Genomic DNA, 16,720 nt, shown 5'->3' with positions numbered 1-16,720 from the left:
TGAAAGCTTAGCATCAACAAGTTTTGGCAAATTAGCCGAGCAGCAGAACCCAGGGTGTGATGGCCCGCCGTCAGACCGGGAACATCGGGGTGGTGATGCGTCAAACCCGAATCGGCTGTGCTCTGATATGCACGACAGCAATGACTCACAGAGCTGCCCTCCGATAACTAAGGGAGGACAGCGAGGTGACGACGTATCCCTTGTGCCATCTCCCTTCCCCGGAGACAAATTGGAGCCAGAGAGATTCCCAAAATGAGGAAACACAGGCGGGAGGCAGCAACCTTGCTTAAGACTCATGGGGGATGAAGTAAGCATGACTGAGGCAATACATCCCCCCATAATCACTGCTGGCTCCTAAGGGGTATAAAAAACTAGTCCAAAAACCAGTTTTTCATTGCACATGAAGACAAACCCCAGATAAGGAGTGGCAGCTTGGCAACCACTGTCCCCTGTGCTCTGCATCACACTGTCACTCACAGCCACTTGGGCACACACCTCTCAGGGATGCTCTGTGGGTCCTGGAGCATGAGTGGGTGAAAGCATCTCATTTTGAAAGCTAATTATGAAAAAACACCACTTTCCCCTTCCAGGAGGTCTCATGCTGCTGGTGCTTTGAGCTCCATCTTCCTTGAGCCATCATGCAGCCACTGCGGTCTCCTCTTACTCTGAATCGCCCTTCGCAGACCGTTTCCTTCCACAGAGCAAGAGGTTGTTGGCAAGGGCAGGGGACACCCCACTTCTTTGCTGTAATGTGGGATGGAGGGAACACAATTAGTAATTTCCAGCCCTTGGTAAATGAGCATTTGCCACTTGCAAAAAGATTACTGCAAGTGACTTCATTTGCTTTGGAAACGGCTGAGTCATTTGTAATTACCGACAGGCACCAGCAGCAATCCCAGCGCTGGCGTGGGATTAATGGGAGCGCCCGTGGCTGGAGGGCAGCCTCCGGGGAGCTTTCCTGGGGTTTTGGCATGAACAGGGAGCCCCACGGCCACTGTTACCCACCACCCATGGCTGTGCATGCCCGTGCTGCCACTCCAAAGTGATGTGCCCGAGGCAAATCCTCCCATCCCATCCCCTCCAGCCAGCCACCACGCTCCCCACCACTGTCACCATTACATACCTGTATTCGGGTGCAGGTGGGGAGCCCAGGAGCGGCTGGGGGGTCCCGGGCTGGCCAAGCTTTGCAGTGCAGTGAGTTTGACCTCATTTATTTTCTACTTGCTGCTGCAAAAGAGAGCAACAGCCCTAAAACCGGCAGGGCTGGGCAGGTCACCCAGCACCAAGCAGGAAGATGGGCCACCATTGTCTGTCCCAGCTCATCCTCACTGGAGGAAGGGCAGGACCAGCTTGGGAAGGTGGAGGTGGTTGGGCATCACCTGAAGGGTCCCCACTGCTCCCACAACCCGCATCCTCCAGTGATGCAATGCTTTGCAAACCTCATCTGGCCTTTCCCACCGCAGGGACCAGATTGTCCACCCCTGAAACTGGGCTGCTCCCCTCCAGCGACCAGCTGGGGACGGGACCCTCCAGTCAATTTGCCACCAGATGGCACCAAATAAAATGGCCTGGTGGGGACACGTTGAGCAGCTTGGGGTCACCACCACCCCCAAACCAGACCCCATCCCCCATCAACCCATTCCTCTTCCCCCCACCTCAGCCAGCACCCCATGGGGCGATGCAGCCAGCTCAGCACAGGGCTATTTGCATCGGGTATTGTTTTATTTGTTTTTAGCAGCACCTGATAAGGCACTCTCCCACTGCGTGTTTATATGCTGTTGGAAAATTAAATGATTAAGATTGGATGTTTGCATTTCAGTGGAAACTATTAGATGGTAATGAGTGTGGCCGGGTCTCGGCAGCCTTTTGTGTCAACATAACTGTGGGATCAGCCTTTGCCGGTCTGCGCTGCTGAGAGCAGCCTCGGTCACTTCTAATAATGTCAGACAAGTGCTTTTAAATATTAAGGACCTAGTTCTTTTACTTGCATTTTTTAGAGGTATTTAATTTACATAGCAATTCTTATTGAGGTCTTTGAACGGCAGAGCAACAGCAGGAGTTCATTTATTGGCTTCGTAGCTCATTATGAGAAGTTATGGAAGGAGCAGCTAATGTGATTCGCTGCCTCGTTAAGAAATGGTAATGATGTAGGGTTACTAAAATTAGCAGCACAAATGGTTCACCCTCCTCACACCCCAGTACAAAGTGCAGAGCAGCCCCCCAGCCCTCTACCCTTCAGCCTTTGGGGCCATTTTCAGTCTCTCCTTTCACCATCGCCCACACCCAAGTTGTTTCAGTGAGGAGGATTTGGGGTGGTCCAGGGGTGCAAGGATGGACCTTTAATCCCAAGATTATCATGGCTGCTTTCCCTACGCTCCTGGGTTTCCTCCTCCTTCCTTCACCCCTCCTGCCCTCTCTGCTTTGTCACTAAAAGCATTAAAATGGTGAAGTTCGGGTCAAAATTCCCCTTGCTAAAGGGGCTGGGGCTTTCTACATGGAGAATTATTTTTTTAATATACATATAAAAATATAATATATATATTAATATATATTTTATATATGATGTATAATATATAAAAAGTCATATTTTTATATATATAAAATATATATTACATATAAATATATATTATATTATATTATATATAAATTTTTATATAAAAAAATATATATTAAAAAATATAAAGGAAGAGCCCAGGTGAGGGTCTGGGGGTCCATGGCTGGCCCTGAGGCAGCCCCATCCCTGGGCATGGCTGGGAGGGATGCTGTGCTGGGTGTTTTGGGCACAGGGAGGTGTGTGTCCATCATGGCTTGCTCCTGTTCCCAGGGTCCACCAGCACCCCCTCTGCTCCACTCTGGTTTGGAACCAAGGTTACAGCACCCAGTGTCCTGGTACCACCAAAACCATGACCTTGGCCAAGACCCAAAACCTCAGTTGGGGCAGAGTTAAGGTTATTTTGCAGAGCTGCGTGCTGCCTGCCAGACAGCTGGTGCCCATCCTGGGCCTTTCTGGGCAGGGGGTGGTTTTGGAAAGGGGGTCTGGGGTGTTGCGGGCAGCAGAGGCAGGAGGTGAGCAGGCAGGTCACAGCTGGGGCCGGCAGAGCCTGAAGGAGCGGCACTGCCCCCACCCCATGTGTCCAGGAATGCACATACATGTCAGGGCATGTGTTTGTACATGTGTGTGCGCAGTCCCAGCATCACAACATCTCCTTTGAGCTGTCTACTTTCTTCTAGTCCCAGGTCCCACATGGAGCCAGCCAGGGAGCAGTGTGGCCCTTAGCATGCCCCCCGCACCCCATCCTGGCTGCACCCCCACTTCCCACAGCCTTTAGCTGGCAGTTTCCCAGCTCAGCAGCATGCAAGGAGCAGGCAAGAGGGCTCCGTGCCCCCCTGCACATCCCCCTGGGCCCAGCTGGGGGGTCCCAGGTCTCTGACAGGAGCAGGTAGGGGAGTGCTGGGAGCCTGGCAGTGGCCAGGCTGGGCAGTGCCAGGCTGGGGTGTCCCCCCCGTGCTGCTCCTCGCATCCAGCCGGCTGCGTGGGGAGGGGGAGTGGAGGGTGGAGCCTCCCATATTACCAGATCCAGGAGCTGTAACATTCAGTCTCACAGAGAGATAGAGCCCATCAGCACTGGGCAGGGACAGCGAGGTGGGGGGGACAGCCAGAGCTGGGTGGGCACGAGGAGTGGGTCGGGGTGACCTGAGTGGGACTAAGCACCCACTGCGGGAAACGGTCTCAGAGGGAGCCAGGAGCAGGACAGGGCTGGGAAGGAGCAGTGAAGAGGGGTTAGGGGGAGGAAGGTGCTGGGCCGCCCCTGGGAGCTGGGGTCCTGATGCAGCCCCCCACCTGCAGAGCCATGCAGGAGGAGCTCGGCTGTCCCCCACCCCTCGGGGACTGAGCTGGGACACTGTGGACAGGGCAGCACAGGGTTGGATACAGCTATGGGGGGCCCATGGCAGCCCCCCGGCACTCGCATGCTGCTGGTCCTGCTGCTCACACTCCTGATGCTTCGGGTAAGTGTCCCCAGGGAGGACGGGACTGCGGTGGGGAGAAGGGTGGGCAGCGAGTGTGGGGGTCCCTGTCTGTGACAGCTGCTTCGGGGTCTGGCCAGCCCTGGGGGGTGCTATGTCCTAGTCAGGGGTCAGATCTCCACCAGGACATCCCCATCCCTGTCCCCATCCCTCCCACTGTCTGACCCAGGGGTGATGTCGAGCCACAGCCCTGCGAGCTGCCGGCACTGCTGCACCCACTCGGGTGCTTTCGTCGCCACTTCTGGGGGAGGATTTTCTCACACGCAGCGCAGGGACGGGCAGCGAGGGAGGTGGGTGATGCTGGGACCCCCCTGCGCTCCCCAGGGCTGGGACAGCGCTCGGGGTCCGGCCAGCGCAGCCGGCAAAGCTCCCGTGGGGTTCAGCTCCAGGGGCTGCTCCAGGACATCCCCCAGGAGGGTGACCTGTGCCCTGCCTCGGGGACAGTCCCCTCCATCCCCACATGGGTGCTGGTGGGGCCTTTGCTCACATCGCCCTACACACCTCGAAGGAGCCCCAAACCCCAAGGGCCTGGGGGAGCATCCACAGGCGGAAGGTTGGGATGGCTGGAGGGTGCAGGGGGCAAGGACCATGCGTGGGGTGCTCCCCATCCTCGGGCAGACCCATGGGGACAGCTGGCACCAAGCCCTCATTGAAATGGGGGGGACATGGAGCAGTTGTGCTGCCGGAGCAATGCACGGTGAGTCTGGCAGCCACGCCTGCAAACCCATCCTGAACTTGTCAAATTGCTTCCATGGCAAACTCTGGAGGGTGGAGGACTCAGGCCGGAGAGGGCTTTGGCTCAGCGTTTCTCTGCAAAGCCTTCAGGATTTCTCCCAGCCATGCTTCGCTCCACAAGCTCTTTAGCTCACATGGAGACTGAATAATGGAAAGGAAAAGAAAATGAAGAGAAAGGGAAGGGGGGGAAAGGAAGGGAAAAAAGGAAAGGACAAAGAAAGAGGAAAAAAAGAAAACAAAAGGAAGGGAAGGGAAGGGAAGGGAAGGGAAGGGAAGGGAAGGGAAGGGAAGGGAAGGGAAGGGAAGGGAAGGGAAGGGAAGGGAAGGGAAGGGAAGGGAAGGGAAGGGAAGGGAAGGGAAGGGAAGGGAAGGGAAGGGAAATAAAAAGAGAGGGAAAGGGGAAAGAGCAGGGAAAGAAGCAGGGCTGGGAGAGTGCTGGAGGCTTTGAGGGCTTTATAAGAAAAGCGATGTCATCAGGCCCCTTCCCAGATGGGGAAACTGAGGCACGGCAAGGAGTTGCCTGCCCTGAAGCAAGCTCTGAAGGGAGCACTGCACATTACCTACTCCAGTGCTCCAGCAGCCAGGCTGTTACCATAAATAGTAAAAACCAGCCACTTTGCAGCTAAAAGGGTCTGTGGCACCTCTGCCTGGTCCAGGTCCTTCATCACTACAATGAAGTAGTGTGCTTTCTCGGTGCTGTGCCCAGCAGCCATCACCAAAACGCATTTTGCAGACCAGGAATTTCCTTGTAAATCTCATGTTCAGCAGAAAAAGGAAACAAAATGTCCTGGGGGAGGTGAAGGGACCCCAGAGAAGTGGCTGTACAGTGACCAGGACAGGGCAGAGAAGGACATGGCTCAGCCAAGCGATGCTTTAGTGCCCCACACTTCCCTCCAGTCCCTGGGTCCACTTGCCCACCCTCATCCCTCTATTTGTCCAGCTTTTACATCTCTGTCCACACATCTAAAATCAGCAACCAAATCCCATGTCTTGGCCCAAAAACCCTGCCCCAGACATGTCCTGTGTCTGGATGCTGCAGCCCCCACCACATCCCCCCATGGGCATGGATGCTTGGGAATGGGCATGCAAAATTCATGGCCTGCTCTCAGTTCAGCCTCAGTCTCCCGGCTCTCCAGCTGGAAGCCAAGGAGACAAAGTCAAAAATGGGGATTCCTGGGCAGCCCTATCCCAGGGTGCTGAGCCACCACATCCCTTGCATTTTGGGGAGCTGAGGGCTTGAGGCATACTCCTTGGTGTCCCAGCACTCCTGCTAGCAAACCCAAAAGCTGTAAGGAGGTCAGCGTGCCCATTTTGCAGCATCTCCCCAACGAGTTGGGGAACTCTGACGGCTGTTGCCGGTGCCTGCAATTAAAATACACAAGCCCGAACGTGAGAAAACACACGTGAGCAAAATCCAGCCAGCCAGGGAAGGATTAGATATACCTGAATAGGTGGTTTTCTTAAATCTCTAATTACATGGTTTTCTTGCTCAGGCTTTGAACGTGCTCGCCTCTGCCCTGCTGATGGGGTTGGCCCCTCCGTCTGTAAGCTCAGCTCCTCTGCGTGACGCTTGCATCTTGGCGGAGCGGTGCCCTTAAGCCTCACACGCTTTCAGAGGGAATTAGAAATAATTGCAGTGGTTCTTTGTGGTGTTTACAAGGAACCAGTGGAAAGCTAAGGAAATGTCAAGGTCCAAAAGCACAGTTACATAGATAGGCTCTCTCCTGGGGCTGGCTGCAGCAGAAATAGTGAATATTGGCTGGTACCCTGCCTGCTCAGGTCTCCTAATGCCTGGGATCCTGCTGTCTGCCCTTTCCCCCCTCTCAAGGTGCGAGCGACTCATCCCGACTGCTCCATCATCCTCTATTTCCAAGAGCAAAAAGCTGAATGTCTGGAGATCATCAGGAGTGAAAGCCAAACGCCAGCAACCCCTGGACCCCCTGGGCAGCAAGGTGAGTGCGAGCTCAGGAGGAGGGGGAAGATTTGCTAAGGGGGTCTTTGGAGGATGATCCATGGTAGGGGGGCTGCAGAGCACACATGGATGCAGAAAAGCAGGTATTTTCAGGAAAATGGAGAGCAGGACCAAAGCAAAGGCTGAGGAGCATCCCTGGAGAGCCCCAAAAAATGCTGCTGCAGAGAGAGAGGGAGGGTTGAGATTGAAGTCAGAGGGTACGGGTGGGCTGAGGGATGCAAACAGCCACAGGGGCTGAGTCCCCCCCGATTTACAGCATCTGGCAGTGATGGTGTGGTCGGTGCCCTGAGCAGAGCCTCCTGCCTCACTCCCATCCTGCCTGCACCGACACTCCAGGGCCAGGCAGGGCTGCGGGCACAGGCAATGCAGAGCCCTGGCCGTCAGCACGAGTGTTGCATGGTGCGTGTCACCACTTCATGCCTTCTTGCCTTCCTAATTCAGTTAGTTTTAGTGCTAAACATGTTTTGAGCAACTTAATTTTTACATATCTGGGACTTTTAAACCAATTAACTAACTGAAAAACAGTTTTAAAGTGCTGCTTTTGTACATTTTTGTTTAATTGCATTTCAATTTCCATCCAAAAGCAGCTTGGCTCAAAATCTGGGTAAAAATTATCACCTAGTGAATAAGAAATGCGTCATTCAATGGGTTTCATCCAATACAAATGTAGGAATGAAGCATCTCAATAAATGCATGTTAAGGTGCATAATTGCTTAAGTAACTGTGCAGAGATGTAACGTATCATCCGGCTTAGCAGGGAAAAGCCAAGTTGATTGGAAAAAGTCCGTTTTGCAGCCCAGATCATGCCAGCCAGGGGGAAGGAATCTCACTGTAGGAAAATAACCAAAAGACATGAATGCATAATTAAAATCAGTATTTAATCCCAGGTTTCCGGCTTGGCTGCTGCCTCTGCTGTCCACCTGAACTGAATTTATCCCTTCCCCCTCGCTTGCTTGTGCCAGCATGGGGAGGGACCTGCAGCGAGAGTGGCGTGAAGTGACGATGAGGAGGAAGGCTTAGGTGCCCTGAACATGGTGGCAATATAGAGTGAAGGTGCAGGACAGGGACCTCAGGCTTCACCATTCTGCTGGGGAACCCACTGTGGGGCCCTAAAACTGGTTAGAGATCGTGTTTGCAGTGTTTTCACTTCAAAATCTGCTCTGGTGCTCGCAGCATTTAATGCTCTGGAATAGCCGGGAAGCAATAACTTGCTGGTGAGGCTCAAGTGATCTCTTTTGGTGGTCTCCAGATACCAGTTAGAGCAGAAAGAAATAGGGAGGCAGCCCTGGCAGGTCTGCATATAATTAACCAGTAGAAAGGCTGAGCAGGAGCTTCCCATCAAACTGCATTTTGAGGGGAAAAATGCTCTTTTCAGCCACATCAAGGAGAACATCACAAGGATAATATTGACCTTGGGGATGTTTCAGCCCCCCACTGGGAAAACTGGAATAAAGCAGGTTGCTGTGGGTTGATCCAAACCAAACACCTCAGGCTGCTGGGCTACACTGGCTGGGAACCCAGGGACAGGGGACAGCGTGAAGATGTGGTGGCCCCTGGGGACCAACAATGCGGGGACACTGAAGGCACAGCTCTGCCTGCGAGGTGGGCAGTGAGACACCTTGACAGTTCCTTTCCTCATGTTTTTTTGCTCTGTCCCCCCAGAAGCTGCCTCCATCACTCTTCTCCACGGGAGGGTTGTTCCCCATTTTGCACACCTCTAAGAAATGGGGTTTTTTAGATGCTGCAGCAGCCTGGGAGAGGGAAACAGGGTGGGAAGGGGGACTTAAACCTTTTCTCCCCATTCAAGTGGAGGGATGACTTTATTCCCTGGGATTGCACTGCAGAGCTGTGTGAATCCCAGCTCGATCCCTGTGCCACGGGCTGCTCCTCTGTCTCCCAACCAAGTGGTCCCACAGCACTCACTGTGCTGGAAGAGCTCGTTCATACAGCGAGAGGTGCCTTTATACACAGCGAGATGGCTCTGCCATACAGACACATCCAGATATTTTGCTCGGAGCCTAAGAAATGAAGCAACCACTCCCAGCAACAGTCCCAATAGCTGTGCTCTGTTCGCTATACTCCAGAAAAAAAATTAAGATGTACCTTGACGTTGTAATGACAGCCCTGTAAATCCCTCCAAGCCTGGCCAGATACCTACAGACAGCTTTGCTGAAATCAGAGAAAACTAATTAGACTTGTCTGAGTGCACATTCCCTGACTGGGAATAGATGTGGCTCCAGGTTAATAATGTATATCTACAAGGTTAATAATGTACATGTGCAAGAAGGAGAACTGTCCTGGAAGTGTGATGTCTATGTCTTATCCCGGTGTGCTGCAGTGCTAATTCTTCAAGGCCCCACATCTGCTCGGCCGTGCTCATTTCCAAGGCAATTGAAGAGTCATTTAAAGATTAACTTAGTGCTAGAGAGAAAAGCAAAACATGTTTAAGCCAATTGCTCTCCAGCAAGTCTTGCAGTGCTTTCTCCTGTCCTCCTCCTTCGGGCTGGAGAGATGTCCTGAGCGGGGCCACCACGGCTGCTGGGTGCAGAAATCCAGCATAAACCTTGCATTATTTTAGATGCCACCAGGAAAGTCCCAGCCTTTCCCACAGCCTCATTCCCTGGAGTCTCCTCGCAGGAGCTCTGGGTCTGATGTAGCCCCAGGAAATACCAGGTCCTGTCGACGTGGGGCTAAAAGGAGATCTCAGCACTGGGGGAGGTCGTTCCCAGAACTGGAGCTGGGATGCTCCTAATTCCTGAGGGGGTACAGCATGGCCCTGTAGATCGGGTGACGGCTGGCCCCTCTCCGCTCTCGTGTTACATCTGCGCAGCCATGCCTGCTGGGGGCTGTGCCCCTGGACCGGGGGGGCTGTGTGTGTGTGCGTGTCCCCGGCACGTCCCTTCCCAGCGGCACTAACCATCCCGTCCCTTCCCAGGCTGCCTGACTGAGTGGGATGGAGTGAGCTGCTGGTCAGCCGTGCCCGTCGGCCAGTCCCGAGCCGTCACCTGCCCTGACATCCTCCACATCTTCAAGAAGTCCAAAGGTGCAGTGCTCTGAATCCAGCCCAGACCGTTCATCCCCAGGGATGGAGGGCAGAGCTGCACCCACCCCTGCCTGCCTGGGATCCTTGTGCCACCCCAGCCCTTCCCACAGCTCCTGCCCCATCCAAAAGCTTGGCATATATTGCAATCCAAGCAGGGAACAGGCAAAAGCAGAGATGCAGGGTGCTGCCACGCCAGGGAAGTCCCCAAGCCCTTTCATCACCAGTACCAAGCATCCCCTGTGGGTAGAGCACTTGGGGACCTCATCCTCCAACTGGGTGACAGCAGGACACTCCTGTTGTTGCTCAGTGCTCTCTTTTCCCCATTCACACACCAGCTTAATGCTCCTGGCCTGCTCAGTACAGCTCCAAGCCACACAGATGAAAAACACAGCATAAGATTATGATTATTTCAAGGCTGGACACTCTCCTGGGGTGGGCACTGCTCCCCAGGGAGTCACTGCCTCCATCCATCTTGGAGGCAGTGGAGTGTGAAGGAGAGCACCCGACCGGCCCCCATGGCATCCGAGCGCTTCCTTGGCTGGGCATAATTGAAAAGGCAATGGAGGGTTGATAAATGCTGCTTTAGGGCAGAAACAGCTCAGGAGAGGCTTGCTGAAGCCCTCACAGGGTTAAAAAGCCCCTGTTTAGCCTTAATTCCCTCCCAATGTGAGGATTCATGCTTGCTTTCACATCTTGCCTTAAGATGCTCTGGCACCTCCAGACAGAGCACCGGAGGGCAGAGATGTGATCGGGGTGGGCAGGATGGAGCAGCCAGGCCATTCGGGTACCACGCTGCTGTCACAGCTGGGATGCTGCTGCTGGGATTTAGGCTCCATTCCAGAGAGCAAGGTGCCATCCCCAGGCTGGACATTCTGGGGGTGCTGATGCAGAGGCGATGCCCGTGACTCTCGTGAGGTCCCCTCTTGTTGCTGCAGCGCTGATCCAGAGGAACTGCACCGAGTCGGGGTGGAGCTTCCCCAGCCCTCCCTACTACAACGCCTGTGAGCTGGAGGCCATTGGCAACAATAATGACACCGAGGCCAAGGCAAGTGGATTCCCGGGGGCTGTGGGGCACCCTTCCTAGCATCACCCTACCTCACTTTGACCCATAACGATGGGCAATGAAACATGAAAATGCTCTCGGGAATATCTCATCAGCCTCATTCTTGTTGCTGGGCTGCCTGGAGGGATTTGAGCAAGGGCTGAGGCATCACCCTGTGACCTCCCTGCCCATTGCAGACCAGCACCTCCCAGTCCATGCTGCCTCACTCCGCTGGTGCTTTCCCTTCCAGAAAGGCTATTTTGTCACCATGAAGGTGCTTTACACCTGTGGCTACTCCACGTCCCTGGCAGCCCTGTTCTTGGCCATCGGCATCTTCTCCTGCTTCAGGTAGGGCTCGGCGCTGGCTGCCCCGTGGGCTGCAGCTGGAGGAAAGCAGGGTAAATCATGAGCAGGGTAAATCCCCTCCCAGAGCAGCCAGACTCCATCCCTGCCAACACAGATAACCAGGGAGACCTGAGACAAATTGCAGCGTTGTCCTTTCCTGCTGACACACAGATTTTAAACCCTCAGATTGCCCTTTCAAGCTTAGTTTTTGCAGACCTCGCTGTGCTGCAGAAGGGTGCTCTCTGGAGGTGGCTGGAGGATGTTCCCCAGCACACCTCGTCTCCAGGCAGCAGCCTCGAGCACAGCACAACCCTGTCCTTCATGATTTCAAAGCAGGAAAACCTCCTCCAAGTCTTTGTGCTTGACCATGATCAACACATAGTCCCCTCAGCTGGGGTCCACCTAGGGAAGCAGCTCCCAAAGGAGAAGCTTCTCTGCCCATCTGCTCTCTCTGCTCCCTCCCTGGGCACAGCACATCTCTTCCTCCTGTAGGAAGCTGCATTGCACCAGGAATTCCATCCACATCCACTTCTTCACCTCCTTCATACTGCGCGGGGCTGCCGTGTTCATCAAGGATGCCGTCCTCTTCTCGGATGAGTCCATTGACCACTGCACGATGTCAACGGTAAGGTGCTGAGCCCCAGCACAGGGCACCGTGTGCTGATCTGGGGGGGTCTAGCTACATTTGCAGCAGATTTAGCACTGCAAAGAGGAGGGCGAGAGAGGCTGTGAACCTGAGGAGGAAAGGCTGGCTTGGGTGGACATCAGGAGGTTCACAACAGCATCTCTGCATGGGCCCTGTCTGCAGAGAACATGCTCTGCCCTCAGAGCTCTCCCTGTTCTCAGAAAGACTCTTCCAGAGGGGTTAAAGCTCTGCACAACCCCATCAGCACCACGTACAAGCAAACAGGTCTCGCACCACTGGATGCGCAGATTTGGGCTTGTCAATAGAAGCAGAACTCCCTGCGTGCAGCCCAGATACAACACATGGGTTTCTAAAGGTCCTACGATAACGGCCTGCAGTCATCAGCCCCTGCTGCACAGGCAGAGCCAAAAATACTGCAGGTGACATGTGGGACCGGTGCAACATCCCTGGGGCTGCACTGAAAGACCATCACAGGTCTCCTCAAGCGGATGAATGAGGACATGGACTATCCCCTGTGCCCCCAGGACAGGCTCTGATGCCAGCCAGCACTGCTGAGCCTTTCCCCTTCCTCATGCTCACAGGTGAACTGCAAAGTAGCCATCACCTTCTTCCAGTACTCAGTCCTGGCCAACTTCTACTGGCTGCTGGTGGAGGGCATGTACCTGCAGACCCTACTGCTGCTCACCTTCACCTCCGACAAGAGGTACATCTGGTGGTACATCCTCATCGGCTGGGGTGAGTGCGGGGCCCCCCGGCACATCAGCCTCCCTCCAGTGAGGTCCCATTGACACAGACGGGGGGGTAGGCACCAGTTTTGGGGTGCCTGGAGTTGCTGCTCTGAGATCTGCCTGGCCAAAGGTCCACCATCACGGTGCTCCCCATGGCTGCTCTAGGCATGTGCCCCCACCCCAGCATCTCTCTGCATGGCCTTGTGCTCAGTGGGGCACCCACCAGCTCCCGCCAGCCCCTGGAGCTGGTCGGGCAGCATGGCCTGATTCTTGATTTCATGACATGTGTGCAAAATCACTCAAAGGGGAAAACGCTTGCTAACAGCGACCAAAGGGACTCCGCAGCATCTGCTGCCGACCCATCCTGAACAGTCAGGTCCTACCTTCTCCCCACATCCACCAGGGGCTGGAAACACTCATCCCAGGTGACCAGATTAGATGCAAGAGCACACAGGGGGGCAGGAGGGTGGCCAGGAGGTGACACACAGACAAGCACATCACCTTCAGTGGGCACCATCTCCTTTTAAAACCCGGAGAAGGAGGAAAGGCCTTCACCTTCCTGCTACCTGCAGAGCACCAGACCTGTCCCAGGCACGTGTTTTTCAGGACAAGGGATGGAGGCGAGGTACGGGGGCTCCCCAGAGAATTGGGGTGATTCCATATCCCTGCCTGGGTCCTGTTCTTGCAGGTGTCCCCATGCTTACGGTCTGCGTGTGGGTGATCACCAGGCTGCAGTACGACAACCATGGGTAAGAACAGCCACCCCTCGTCTTTCTCCAGGCCAGCTTGGCCACGGGTGCCCCATACACATCCCAGGGGACAAACCTCTTGCATGGGAGGCTTAGGGAGGGGATAAGTGGGGCAGCACTTCATTTTAATGCTATTTCTATTTTCTGGTGGGACTGATCCCTGTTGCAAGAGGTGCTGTGCAAACAGGGCAGGGCGCTGGGGGGCTGGCAGGGCAAGACCTGAGCTAGGAGGGTGCAAGTGGGTGGCAGAGCCATTTCCCCTCTCCCATAGGTGCTGGGACGACTACACCAGTCTCTACTGGTGGGTGATCAAGGCTCCCATCCTCCTGGCCATATTTGTGAGTATGTTCCCTGAGCATCCCGGCCCCAGAGCTGGGGGTCCCTCATGAACAGGGGCACCTGACCAGGGGTCTGTGCAGCACCTGAGGCATGCTGTCCCATGACAGGTGAACTTCCTCATCTTCCTCAATGTCACCAGGATGTTAGCGCAGAAGATCCGGTCCCCAGACATCAGCAAAAACTACAAGCAACAGTACATGTAAGGGCTAGCTCGGGCAAGGGGGAGCTCCCCTCACCCCGGTTTCTGAGGTCACCCAGGGCAGCAGGGACCCTTCCCTGGAGGAGCAGAGATGAGGACCATCCTTGGAGCCTCCAAGACCTGCCTTTCATGGAAAACCTATTTTGGGTTAAGATCAAGCTCTTGGGAAGGGCTTGTCTCACAGGGCAGCAGGACTCTCGCCTTCACCCAGGCCCTTGCTCATGTCACCACTCTCCACAGGAGGCTGACGAAGTCCACGCTGCTCCTCATTCCTCTTTTCGGGGTACACTATGTGGTGTTTGCACTCTTCCCCGAGCACATCGGTGTGGATGCCCGGCTGTACTTCGAGCTGGTTCTCGGCTCCTACCAGGTACAGACTGGGGAGATGGGTAGGCAAAAACCCCATGTACCCATCCTGTCCCATCCCAAGATCACACCAGGAGACCCTGGGATGTACAGCTGGGGCTTTGCAGTCTTTTGGGACACAAGGGACGTGGTCTGGTGAGAAACTTGCACTAATCTCATACCCCTACTGCCTGTGGGATAGGGTAAGAGGTGTGGGAGGATGCTAAATGCAGGCAGAAGATGAGCACGGAGGGATCCAGCCCCTTTCATCAGGTGAAATTTGCTCTTTCTGTCCTTTTCAGGGGTTTCTGGTGGCTCTGCTGTACTGCTTCCTGAATGGAGAGGTGAGTGCCCCCCAGCATCAACCCCCTGGGCACCACAGCCACACACATGGGCACACAGACACCCCCAGGGTGCACCCCAATGAGCACTGCATGCACACAACCATGCATGCGTGCACACGTGGGCATGCAGATGTGCACGGGGTCCCTACTCTCTTGCACCCCAAATCCTTTGTTGAGCCCAGGATGCAGCTCCTGCCCCTTCAGTGGGTGCTGGCGGGAGCCCCTGGGTGACAGCACCGGTCCGTGTTGTCGGTTCAGGTCCAGGCTGAGATCAAGAGGAACTGGGGCAAGTGGCAGTCATCCATGGAGAGCAACGTCTTCAACCTGGCAACCCAAGACTTCACAGCATGACGAGGACAGCATTTGGGGGCAAATACTTCCCTGAGGACAGTGGTGGTGGCAGTGCAGCTCCACAGCTATGGTTCCAGAAACGCAATAAAAAGGATTTTGTAGGTTCTGGGTCTGGCATCCTCAGAGGGTGGTGTGAAAGGCCATTGCGAAAGGCTCTGCCTGCTCATGTACTGGCATCTCTTGTTGATCCATGATGGTTTCTCACCTGCCCAAAGCTCCCTTCGTGGTTTGGTCAGTGTTTTAGGAAAAGGGAAGAGAGATTCTCCACCTTTTCTGCCCCAGGACTGAGTAGGAAACGTAAATATCATTTCACAAAGGACATCTGGCATTTTTCATTTGGCACTGGAATGAAAACCGAAGTGGCCCCAGCGCTTTTTCACCTTCCTGCTTTGGTTTACGAAACTGTTTTCCTTATGGGAAGATGCCTAGACACAGCCCCCAGGAGCCATTCTGGGGGTGGGAGTAGCAAATTCAAAGACAGCTGAAAACTGACAGCTCTCTACATGAGACTCCCAATGGTTTCATGACTCAGATCCTCCCCTGCTTTCCAAAAAGTTTCCCTTTCTCCCGTGCCTGTTGCTTCAGCTGTGCTTGGTGCTGGGGAAGACGGTCCATCATCCTTGCCATGCCAGCTCCTAGGGGCTCTGCACCTCTCCCAGGGGCTCTGCACTGGAACGATGCGACAGTTTGCAAACAGTAGGACTCACTCGTCTTCACTGGGGATTCGTTTGCCTGGCACTAGCGAGGTTTTTGCCAAAAAAATCTAGTTCTGAAATCCAGCATCACTTTTCAGAGGTTTGCTTTGCTCTACAAACCCAGATGACTTGGTACCAGGCTTGCTAGAGGGTAGAAACCTGACAATATCTGCAAAGTCTGGAAATATTCCCGGGTTGGGGGGCGGGGGGTGAATATCTGCTTTTTCCCTGTCTGGTGAAACAGCCAGGCTCTGGGCAAGGCCATGGAGGGGAGATGGAGGAGGAAAGCGAGGAAGAGCACAAGATAGGTGCAAAATGGGCTGTGCCAGATGCGCTGAGGTGCTGCGTCCCCTCCAGGTCGGAGCTGCCACCACCATGCCACAGCCTGGCCCTGTTCACTCCCATGAGCATCCTTTCCCCTCCCTGGGCAGAGCTCCTGCCTTGGCAAACGCTGTCTCCAGGAGCAAGAAAGGCCTCGAATGCCCTTTCCCTAAACCTCCTGGCCTCTCCCATGTTCCCAAGACCCAAGCCACCCGATCTCAGCAGAGTTTCTCACACTTCCTGTAATTTCTTCATGTAGCCACATGTCCTTCCTTAAATAAAACCCATGTGTTGGCCCTTTTCCAGACTGCATGATCTCCAGAGATCCTGTCTGGTCTCACAAAGAGGCGTTGAGAGGGAAACAGAGCCCCAGACTTGATTTGAGGTAAGATGGAAGATGCTTCGTTAAACAACCCCCCAGGCCAGCAACACCCTGCATCGCCAACCAGGAAACCTCCAGAGGAGCACAGCAACTGCCAAATAAATGCCTGCCTGCGGCCGCAAAGAACCCACAGGTGAATAAACATCTCTCTCCATCACTAGCAAGGAAGATGCTGTTTTGGCGGGGATGTGAGGCAGACAGAGCAGCAGCTTGCACCAGGGCTGGGGATGCTCAGTGGGAATGTCACAGTTGCCATAAAGCTTTGAAAATCACCGGGGTTTGCATTCATTTTCAGCTGGAAATGGGTTTTTCTGGGTGCTAAGCTAGCACCCTAAATGACCTGCTGGGGTTTGCTGGGCACTGATCCCGTGGCCTCCACAGTGCGCGGCGGAGCCTGCAAGGGCGGGAGCCCACCATGGGTGCAGGAGGGCTGATGTGCCATTGCCGCGGGGCCTGTG

The 16,720-nt window shown here is 54.6% G+C and overlaps 1 protein-coding gene across 1 annotated transcript; it reads left to right on the top strand.

Annotated features, from left to right (window-relative positions):
- Nucleotides 1-3,809: 3,809 nt before the first annotated feature.
- Nucleotides 3,810-14,864, top strand: LOC141934258 (vasoactive intestinal polypeptide receptor 1-like). Its single transcript, XM_074849606.1, has 13 exons — nt 3,810-4,008; nt 6,590-6,713; nt 9,669-9,776; nt 10,712-10,821; nt 11,069-11,166; nt 11,656-11,788; nt 12,391-12,544; nt 13,226-13,286; nt 13,558-13,624; nt 13,733-13,824; nt 14,065-14,194; nt 14,472-14,513; nt 14,772-14,864. The coding sequence occupies exons 1-13, from the start codon at nt 3,937-3,939 to the stop codon at nt 14,862-14,864; spliced, it is 1,284 nt and encodes a 427-aa protein (XP_074705707.1). The 5' UTR covers nt 3,810-3,936.
- Nucleotides 14,865-16,720: the final 1,856 nt, after the last annotated feature.

This window comes from Strix aluco, chromosome 24, assembly GCF_031877795.1.
Source record: "Strix aluco isolate bStrAlu1 chromosome 24, bStrAlu1.hap1, whole genome shotgun sequence".
Classification (NCBI taxonomy): domain Eukaryota; kingdom Metazoa; phylum Chordata; class Aves; order Strigiformes; family Strigidae; genus Strix; species Strix aluco.
This window is presented reverse-complemented; position numbering and strand designations above follow the sequence as displayed.

Excerpts from the sequence above, each read along its gene's own strand:
- LOC141934258 (XM_074849606.1), top strand. The coding sequence starts at position 3,937 with ATGGGGGGCCCATGGCAGCCCCCCGGCACTCGCATGCTGCTGGTCCTG. Across the intron at positions 11,789-12,390 it reads ACCACTGCACGATGTCAACG|GTGAACTGCAAAGTAGCCAT; the intron begins GTAAGGTGCTGA and ends TCATGCTCACAG. Across the intron at positions 13,287-13,557 it reads CTGCAGTACGACAACCATGG|GTGCTGGGACGACTACACCA; the intron begins GTAAGAACAGCC and ends CCTCTCCCATAG.